The sequence below is a fragment of the Gossypium raimondii genome, chromosome 10 (assembly GCF_025698545.1).
Source record: "Gossypium raimondii isolate GPD5lz chromosome 10, ASM2569854v1, whole genome shotgun sequence".
Taxonomy (NCBI): Eukaryota; Viridiplantae; Streptophyta; class Magnoliopsida; order Malvales; family Malvaceae; genus Gossypium; species Gossypium raimondii.
Window position 1 is genome coordinate 18,404,317 of NC_068574.1, and position 10,904 is coordinate 18,415,220.

The 10,904-nt window shown below is 34.1% G+C and overlaps 1 protein-coding gene across 1 annotated transcript; it reads right to left on the reverse strand.

Moving 5' to 3' along the window:
* Positions 1–2,626: 2,626 nt before the first annotated feature.
* On the reverse strand, positions 2,627–3,458 carry LOC105778566 (non-specific lipid-transfer protein 6). Its single transcript, XM_012602291.2, has 2 exons — positions 2,947–3,458; positions 2,627–2,810 (listed from the first exon to the last, which is right to left on the reverse strand). The coding sequence occupies exons 1-2, from the start codon at positions 3,297–3,299 to the stop codon at positions 2,801–2,803; spliced, it is 363 nt and encodes a 120-aa protein (XP_012457745.1). The 5' UTR covers positions 3,300–3,458; the 3' UTR covers positions 2,627–2,800.
* Positions 3,459–10,904: the final 7,446 nt, after the last annotated feature.

The following is a 10,904-nucleotide window of genomic DNA, read 5'->3' on the forward strand; positions in this document are numbered from 1 at the left end:
ACTCCAATGTTCCCTTCGTGTTATGGATTCCTCTAGTGAGTCGAACTCTCTTTTGCTTTCCAAAAATGTTGTGCTTACAGAACTTCAGTTTGCAAATTCCTTGCCCATCAAGAAATCCACTTTTGGTCAATTCTGTCATGCCATTCTCACTCATATGCCCTAGGCGCATATGCCAAAATTTAGTAATATCATCATTTAACAAGGAAAAGGAAGTGATAGCTGCATCACCGGTAACAGTAGAACCCTACAAAACATATAACTTAGTAGTTTTTCTCTGCCCTTTTATCACAACGAGGGAACCTTTCGAAATCTTCAAAACCCTATTTTCAGTTGTGTATGTATACCCTTTTGAATTAATAGTACTCAACAAAATTACATTTCTCTTCAATTCTGAAACATGTCGCACGTCACTAAGTGTTCTGACAACTCCGTCAAATATCTTAACTTTAATCGTTCCAACACCTGTAATTTTACACGAAGCATTATTTCCCATCAAAACAATACCTTCAAACACTGTTTCGTAAGTTGTAAACCAATCCCAATTGGGACTTATGTGGAAGGTGCAACCCGAATCAAGGATCCACTTCTCGCTCATATTAGAATTGTTGACAGAAGCGACTAGAAATTCACCATCACTGTAGTATTCTACAACATCAGCTTCACTAGAATTTTTTACTTGTTTTCCTTTTTGATTTGTAACCTCCCTTTTGATCTTATTTTGTAGCTTATAGCACTCAAATTTAATGTTTCCTTTCTTCTTGCAGAAGTTACAAGTTTTACCTTTGTTTGAAGACTTCGATCTACCCTTAGATTTACCGTGAGGATTCTGTTCTTGTGTCCTTCTATGATCATCATCAGTATTCTATTCTTGTCTCCCACAAACAATGAGACTCTCTCCGTTAGAGTGGGGTTTAACCACAAATATCTTAACTTTAATCGTTCCAATACCTGTAATTTTACAGGAAGTATTATTTCCCATCAAAACAATACCTTCAAACACTGTTTCGTAAGTTGTAAACCAATCCCAATTGGGACTTATGTGGAAGGTGCAACCCGAATCAAGGATCCACTTCTCGCTCATATTAGAATTGTTGACAGAAGCGACTAGAAATTCACCATCACTGTAGTCTTCTACAACATCAGCTTCACTATAATTTTCTAGTTGTTTTCCTTTTTGATTTGCAGCCTTCCTTTTGATCTTATTCTGTAGCTTATAGCACTCAAATTTAATGTTTCCTTTTTTCTTGCAGAAGTTACAAGTTTTACCTTTGTTTGAAGACTTCGATCTACCCTTAGATTTACCGTGAGGATTCTGTTCCTGTGTCCTTCTATGATCATCATCAGTATTCTATTCTTGTCTCCCACAAACAATAAGACTCTCTCCGTTAGAGTGGGGTTTAACCACAAGATGTTTTATCTTATCATACGATGTAAGAATCATAAACCTCATCAATTGTGGGAGACTCACGACTATATAAAATCATGTCTCTAAAGGTTGAATAAGACGGAGGCAACGAACAAAGTAGAGTCAACCCTAGATTTTCCTTATCATACTGAACCTCCATGGCCTTTAAGTTTGAAAAAATTTCTTTAAACACTGTTAAGTGTTCGTGCACAGACGCACCTTCCTCCAAACGATGAGCATAAACACGCTGCATCATATGCAACTTGCTGGTTAGAGTTTTCGACATACATTTTTGCTCCAACATCTTCCATAATGTAGTAGCGGTCTTCTCCTTTATCACATCCTACAAAATTTCGTTAGACAAATACAAATGTAATTGTGTTAATGCCTTTCGATCCTTGCACTTCTTCTCTTCATTTGTTAATGTCAAAGGCATCTTATCTATCCCTAGCAGGGCATCCTCCAGATCCATCTGCGCAAGAACTACGAGATGAATAACCTGGAAGCTCTGATACCAATTTATAAAAATAGAACGTCGGTAATGACAATATATCGCAAAGAAAAGAGAAATAAAAATAAAGAACACACAGATTTTTACGTAGAAACCCTTTCGGGAAAAAAACAACGGGCAGAGAAGAAGAAAATTCACTATGTCAAATTCGAATGATTACAAGAGGAGTTTTGACTACATCTATTTATAGGTTGAAAAAACCTAATTCTAATCAAATTCAAATATATTATGCTAATAAATGCTAAATATATTATACTCATAAATACTAAATCTTCTAGAAAAAAGATATATTTTGTTTAACTTGACTTGTAAGCAATCTCTTAAAATTTAAGTCACACAACTCTTAACATATATAAAACGATTGGCTCAACAATACTCTTAGACCTATTCATAATTCACATTTGAGCAACTAAAAAAATTAAAAAAAGAAATTATTTAAATAATTTTTTTGTTTTAAGTTTAAATGATGTATTCATTCATCGTAGGATTTAAGATTTGTATTCAATTCACTTGAAATTTTTATTTATTTATTCTTATTGCTTAAAAATGCTGGTCCATACATTCATCTTCGAATAATTGAGCATCCATATCTGGCTCACGTGGGTTTCCATTATCATTAGGACACGCGGGTGTTTATATGAAATGCTTGAAATGGTACGCTTGACTTGGAAAAAAAAAAACAAAGCAAAGGGAAATGAAGAGTGTATACATAGAAGAAACAACCATTGAGAGTGATATTAATATTTTGAGTAGGTAAAGATATTATTAGATAGTCGCATAAATCGACCTTGTACATCGTCACCAACTCTAAAACTAGGATAATTTTTAGTGAGTACACCACCATTTCCCTTCCATTAGCTGATCCCAACTTCCATGGCCACACGTCACTTGACTCTGCAAATGCAACCACACCAAAGTAAAACATTCATCAATTAATTAATCAATAAACCCACTTAATGTTATGCAACAAATTTGGGGCCATTTTCTTTTTCGTAATTTCAATGAAGTCTAGCTTAAATTAGATACGAACCTTTTGCAGTCAATGCTAGGGCTGATCTTGTAAGGGATGTGGACGTTGCACTGGCCTGGGAGTCCGGCTGCAACGCCATAGTTGATGTCAGAAATGTCGGCGGCCAGACTTTTGATGCATTTACAAGCTGCTTGCCGATCTAGTCTTATTCGGGCGGCAGATTTGAGAGATCTGATGCCTTTACAGCAATTTGGGGGAGCAGGACGAGCATTATTACCTCTCACGTAACCAACGCAGGGTAGGAGGGAGGATTTGACTTGATCACAGCTTATGGCCCCTTGAGCCAGGGGTGCATCCACCAACAAGCACAACACCACTACACATGAAAGCTTAAGAGACATTGACCTAGCCATATCGATTAATTACAAGAAAAACAAATAATTTTACCAACTTGTAAGAAAGTGGTTGGAGTATTAGTAATGGGATTGCTGGTTGGAGGGTTTTTATAGACAAAAGTTGAGTGAAGGAATATGGAAAAAAAAACTAAGAAAGGCGTACGAATACAACTTGGTTAGGCATTGGTGCCTGTTAGTTGCCCTAATTCAATGCCAAGGTTTCTTTCTATATTTCAGCTTATAGTTGAGTGTGTTTAGTGCTTTGAAAAGGGTTTGTATCTACCACTTTCATCCTCATTACTAATGCTGAATTACTCCTTTGATTAATGCATCATCTTAGCCTTGTCATACTGTTTCTAGTTTCTAGATATTTCTATAATTTGTAGCTTTACCAATCAAAGATGCTATCAAATGTATGTTTGAAACATCCATCTTAGGATAATAATATTTAGTTTTTGAAGATACCATTACAATTATATTAATACTTATCATCATAATTGTTGCGTATGCCTTATATCTCAGTCAAATTTGAGAGATAATCTCTCAGTTAAACTTTGTTTTATTTGTTTTAGTTGAACTTTGAGAGATAATCTCCCAGTTAAACTATAGATTATTTTACAACCTTAGAAAATACACCCATCAAATATTAGAATTCATAACACTTTTGGAGATTTTTGTATTTACATTTTGAGGGTTCTTTGTTTTCAGGTTTCAGGGTTTAGTTTTTATCTCCATCTTTTGTATTGTTCATTCTTTTATCATTATAGTAAAATCATCTTTGCCCATGGTTTTTTATACTCTTTAGAGGTGTTTTTCCACGTTAAATTTGTTTGTTCAAATTCTCAAATTCTTATGTTATTTTTACTTGTTCTTTGCTTAATCGAGTCGATCCCCAACAAGTGATATCATAACTAGTTCAATTTTCATAGATCAACTCGTTCAGAGATGGTAGCAATAAATTTTGACATTCAAAGTTCGATGATGTCACAGATTTCAATCTGTGACAAGTTCGGATGATGGTAATTCTAGTTCAGACCGGCCTAAAAAAGGTCGTTACCAGGAAAAAGTCTGAGAATCTAGATAAGACAGAATGGAAAGAGCTTGATGAAAAGGCCCTGACTACAATCCAGTTGTGCCTCCTGAATAAGGTATTGCATGAGGTATTGATGGAGAAAACCTCATTTGCCTTGTGGAAATGGTTAGAAACTCTTTATGCGACTAAGTTTCTGGTTAATCGTTTAGTGTTGAAACAACGTCTATTTACTTTCCGCATGAACAAAGGTAAGCTTCTTAGAGATCACATTAGTCAATTTATTACTCTTTTGAATAATTTAAAGAATGTTGAGGTTAAGATTGATTATAAAGATCAAGCTATGTTATTGTTGTGTATTTTTACCCTCTTCATACAAGTCTTTTAAGGAGACTCTAATTTATGACAAAGACAAACGCTCATTCAAAGATGTGAAGGGTCATTTTTTGAGTAAAGACAAACTCGATAATGAGTTTGGTTTGGATAGCAAGGCAGATAGGCAAGCTTCCATTTTAGTAGCATCAAAGAAACGAGACAAAATGTGTCGCTATTGTAAGAAGTTAGGTCACGTCAAAGCAGATTGTTATAAACTGCGAAATAAAAAGGCTACTGAGAGTAACGGGGAAGATGTAGATGGTGCTAATTTGGCCGATGAAAGTGGTGATAATTTCTTGTTAGTGTCAACGAGCGATACCTCTAAGCTTACGTCCGAGTGGATCCTAGATATGGGATGTTCTTTCCACATACAGTTTTGTTGAAGGTGTAGTTGTGCTCATGGGAAATGATTCATCTAATAAGGTAATCGGTATTGGTACTATTAAAATATCAGACGATTAGGACACTCTCAGATGTCAGGTATGTACTTGATTTACAAAAGAATCTCATCTCCTTGAGTATTTTACACTCGAAAGGTTACAAAATCAACATCGATTCAAGCGGCATTAAGGTGTTTGGTGAAGTTGCAGTGGACAATCTTTATATTTTGGAAGGTTCTACAATGACCGGTGAAACTGAACGTCCCTCGTCCGTTACAGAGTCGAAGTCAACTCGTTTGGAGCGGAGGCAACTTAGTCATAGGAGGGAAAAAGGTATGACCATTTCGTTGAAGAGAGGTTCTCTTTTAGATGTAGGTTTTGAAAAGTTAGGGCATTGTGTTCGTAAAATCAGACCTGAGTTAGTTTTGATTTGGCAATGCACAAGTTGAAGGCTAGAAGTCTTCCAACTACTAAGCACAGATTTGACTCAGTTAATTCCCTACATAGTTTAAGATATGCCCATGGTGGGATTTGGCAAAGATGGTGTTATGGAAATACGAGTCAAGGTGGAGATTTGTTGAGTATGCCTCATATTTCAGTCAAATTTGAGAGATAATCTCCTAGTTAAACTTTGTTTATTTATTTCAGTCTAACCCTGATTAGTCTAGATTGTTTTATTATTATTTGACCTATGAATTTAGCCTATAAATAGTCTCTTTTACAACCTTAGAAAATACACTCATTAAAAATTAGAAATCATAATACTTTTGGAGAATTTTGTGTTTACGTTTTGAAGGTTCTTTGTTATTAAGTTTCGGGGTTTAGTTTTTATCTCCATCTTTTGTACTCTTCGTTCTTTTGTCATTATGGAAAAATTGTCTTTACTCGTGGTTTTTTATCCTTTTTGGATGGGTTTTTTCACATTAAATTTGTCTATTCAAATTCTCAATTTTTTCTGCTATTTCTATGTGTTCATTGCTTAATCAAGTCGATCCCCAATAAAAATCAATCAATAAAAGTATAAAATTGAATAATTAATTCAAAAAATTAATTTTTCCACGTGTTGGACTTGAATATGATATCTCAAAATTCCAAATGCCTCAAAAAATTAAGGCCGAGATGTTATTGGCTAAGGTAATAATATTTAGTTTGCCTTAATCCAACAATTCTTTTTGTATATATAGTGCCTAAACTACTTCTAGCTCCATGAATGATATTATTACAGTAGTAAATGTCAACCAAATTAATATTCAATCGCTAATTTAATTAGTACTAGTGTCATTTTTTTTCCAAATAAAAAGCACACATTGCTAAAGCCATGCAACTTTCTATACATCTTTCAAATTATTAAAATAGCAATAAGGTCAACTGAGTTAATAATCAATCGACAATTGAATCAGTATTAGTCTCAATTTTTTCAAATAAAAAGAATATACAACTTTCTATATTTTTTAGGATTAAAAGTATTTTTAGTCCTTGAATTTTTTTCAAAAAATTAATTAAGTCCTTCCAAACTATTTGCACTCAATTGAGTCCTTGAAGTAACAAAACTGGCCAAATAGGTCATTTGACTAACATCGATCGTTAGTAGTTACTAACAATGCTAATATAGTCGATAACAGACGTCACACGTAAGCAAAAATTAAAAAAAAATTATAATTATAATTATTTTTTAAAATAATACACAATGAATCTGGACACCCTTTTATCTAGATTCATTCTAGGAATATAAAAACATAAAACAACTTATAAAAATTATTAAAATTTTATAAAAAAGTATTACTCATTTTAATTAAAATGTTTGACTAATATAACTTATTTTTAACTATATGAAAATACTTTTTTTTCTCATGCAAACTATTGAAAGTTGTTCTAGGTCTTGTTAATGATTAATGGCTAGACGTTTAATAAAAATGAGAAAATATTTTTTATCAAATTTGATAAAATATTTATTTTATATTTTTAATTTTTTATGATTTTAATTAATTTCTAACAAATTTTATTGATTATTTTTTTCTAACTTTTATGTTTTTAATAAATTCATTTTTCTTATAAATTTCATAAAATTTAATGGTTTGAATTAATTTTTAGTAATTATTATCGAATTTAATGATTTTTTTATAATTTGTATATATATATATATATATTTTTTAAATTCTGTAATGAATCTTTGTAAATGGTGTCTAGATTCATTGTGTACTAATTTAAAAATTAATTTAAAATATTTTTTATTTTTGATGTGTGGCATTGCCACTTAAGCAACCAGAGATGACATGGCCCTACCATGTTAGCCTTCAATGATGACATGGAATTGTCATGTCAGTAGTCGGTGATGACGTGACATCTATTAACAACACATCATCGTTGTTGTTGAAACTATTTTTTTGTAAACGGGGGTCGACTTTAATTTTGTAAATGAAAACGAATACGGGAGTCGCCACCAATCCTTTTTAGTGAGGTGTGATCGGATCACCTCGTAATTTGGTTGTTTTAAATAAACGGTTTGGTTTACTAAAATAATATTTTTCGGTCCACAAAAAATCCAGAAAATGGGTTTGGGAGTCGATTACGTACGAGGAAGGATTAGCACCCTCGTTACGTCCAAAATTGGTACCTAATTGATTACTTAATGTCTTAACGTCAAAAGTTGAAAATTCAAAAGGAAATTTAAAATACAATTCCCTTTTTATTAATGTTATTAAAAAATGCTTGAATAAATCGAAAAGAGAGTTAAAGACCTATTCGTCTCAAAGTAACAAAATATCACATCCTGTAAGTTAAGACACGATATTTGGAGCCTTAGAGAATAAGCTTACCTTTAATTTTTATTGAAGTTTCATATTTTGAAATTTTAAAAGGGTATTTTGTTATTTAGGTTTATCGAGAAAATCGAAGCCTCGTGAGTTAGGGAACGATTTCTCGAATTTCCAGAACGCAAAGTATTACCTTATTTTAAAACCCTATTTTTAATAATAGCGAGTAAAACACTTGAACGACGTACATTTGTTTTATGATAAAACAGAAAGGTTTATTGTGGGTATATACAAATCGAGTGCAACTTTTAAAGTGATGAAATAAAATGGAACATGGTATAACAATTTATGAATAAAATGATACATCAATGCATGAAAAATATACGAGAATACGAATAAGTAAATTATAGTACACACAATGACAATAAGCACACGAGGTAGATAATTTTAATACCAAGCGGAAGGACCAGGGTTGTAAATAACCACTTTAATGAAAACGCGCGGATCCCCCATGGAGTGGGTTGGGTTACGCGCGGGTGGCCCAATACGGCGCCTTTTTGAGGCCACTAAAATAGGCCCTAAACGACGCCGTTTCATACCCTTTATAAAAGAAATTTTCTTTTAAAACTCATTCTACTGTTTTGTTTTATAGAAAAATTTAAAACACTCCCTTTTTCTGCTAGGGTTTCAACCCAGTTTTGGATCTCGCCGTCAATCCACCATGTTTTCATCGTGGCTTCACCGCGTTTTGAGGGCTTTTTAGCCCCCGTTTCCCAGGTTTTGAGGGCTGAGCCTCCTTACCTTCAAAATTTGGAAAGAAAAAGGTCTCTCATTGTCCTTTTATATTTGGTTCCGGTGACGGAGAGTAGGTCTCCGATGACGAGACCGCGATACGCCCATGTGAGTCTTTTGCTTCCCTTTTCGTTTATTATTTCGTATATATATATATAATATGAATATAGAATCAAATAAGTATTTAAAGCGGAAATAAAAGTAAAAATTCACCTTAAGTGTTGTTTTTTTTTTTGCTTTTTATTTTCTAAATGTTCGTAAAAAATTTACAATGCTGAGATTTAGGCTTTTATAGCCGGATACAATCGTTTGTCCATTATTCCTCGCATGCTTCTCTTTTTTTTTGTTGCATTCAATTTTTTGCAGGTGTCAGACTAGCGTGATGATAGAGCGCGGTGGTGGTAGTGCGCGTGAAGAGCGACAGCGACAGCAAGGCATGCGGCTAAGTTTCTGCCTTTCTTTTTGTTTAGCTGAAAACTAGTTTAGTTTTGGGCCATTTGGGATTTAGGTTTTTTTGTTCGAGCCATGTGGACCTGCTGTAATTTAGACTATGGTCTGTTTATATTTTTGGGTTTCATTTAATCAGTTTTGGGCCCGGGCAAAAATAGGTTATTACAGCTGCCCCTCTTTGCTCGTTGTCGTGTAACGAGAATGGTGCAAAGAATTTAAAAAATGACCAATTTTGCCCGGTCTCACCAAATCTTGATTTCTTGGTGCTCATCTTCTTCGAGTAGCCTCATTCTAACCCATTAAAACTTGCGGTTTTAGTCTCCTCTACTACAACTTTAGGGAGATAAGACTTGCTATGGTAGATTTAATCCGACCTACTACAACCTCAGAGGTATAGGATTAATTGTTTTAATCTGCTCCATTGCAACTTCAAGGAGATAGGATTAGTAGCTTCAATCTACTCCACTGCAACTTCAGCGAGATAAGATTGGTATCTTCAACCTGCTCCTTTGCAACTTTAGGGAGATAAGGTTTGATATGATCTGCTCTACTGCAACTTCAGAGAGATAAGATCTGTAATTTATAGCTTCAATCTGTTCTACTTGAACTTCAGGGAAATAAGATTCACTATCTTCAATCTGCTCCACTGCAACTTCAGGGAGATAAGACTTACAACTTCAACCTGTTCCACTGCAACTTCAGGGAGATAAGGTTTGCGATGATCTTCAATCCATCCCACTACAACTTCAGAGGCATAGAATTTGTCGCTTCACTAATCTGTTCTCTAGGGAACATGACCTGTAGAATCCATTTCATGAACCGATTTATGCCTAGTGATTAGGATGTCATGATCAGAATGAATCAAATGCTCCTAACTAGGTGTGTATGCATGATATTTGCATGAATGCAGAATGTCATTTTTTTTAGAATGATCCCTTTTTAATGCTTGGGTTGACATTGCTCGTTATTCATTAAAGTTTTATCACTGATGTGTTACCATGCCTTCTTGTGCAGCTGGTATCTTCCAAAGAAATAGTTACAATTTAGCCTATTCTTCTTGAAATGTTTCTAACCCTTAGATCTGGTTAGCTTTAAATAATAGTCATGTTTTAGGTCCTTGTACTATTCAGAAGTTTTTAGAGTAATATGCAGGACTCCTTTTGCTTGAATATTAACAGGCCATTAATCGTTATTTCAATGAAAAATGATTAAAAAAGATTATCACAATGGACAAGATGAAATTTTATTGAAACTAAAGCTCAAAATGAAATAATTAATCAAGATAGCAAATTTTGATAAAATACAAAATGAGAATTAATCAAGATAGTGTATTTCGCCAAAATATAAGATGAATGAAACGGAAATAAGTGCCCCAGATATCGTAGCATGAGCTTCTCTGTACAAAACTTCTTGAGGGCCACTTTAAGGTTGATATGTGTCTAGAAGATCCAGAATATTTTATTAATGTCTCGAGATGCGTCATCCCTCCTTCTTGTTAGTTCAGGCATAGTAAGACTAACGCATGCCCTAGCTTCGATCAAAATTTTAATTGCCGTTTTTTCTTCGGGTTTTCAATTCAAAACCCCATTTGGTCTCAAGGCGCACTTTTGCGAGTTTTCACCTTGGCCTCTCCCCCTTTTTTTAGCTGAAGTACTTATTAACTGAATCTGAATTCACAGGATTAGGTAGGCTCTTGCCATCCATTTCGGTCAAAATTAATGCTCCTCCAGAAAAGACCTTCTTTACTGCGTAAGGTCCTTTCCAGTTTCGTATCCACCTTCCTTTAAAGTCCTTTTGTATAGGAAGGATCTTCTTTAGTACCAAGTCCCCCTCATGGAATTCT

Excerpts from the sequence above, each read along its gene's own strand:
- LOC105778566 (XM_012602291.2), bottom strand. The coding sequence starts at position 3,299 with ATGGCTAGGTCAATGTCTCTTAAGCTTTCATGTGTAGTGGTGTTGTGC.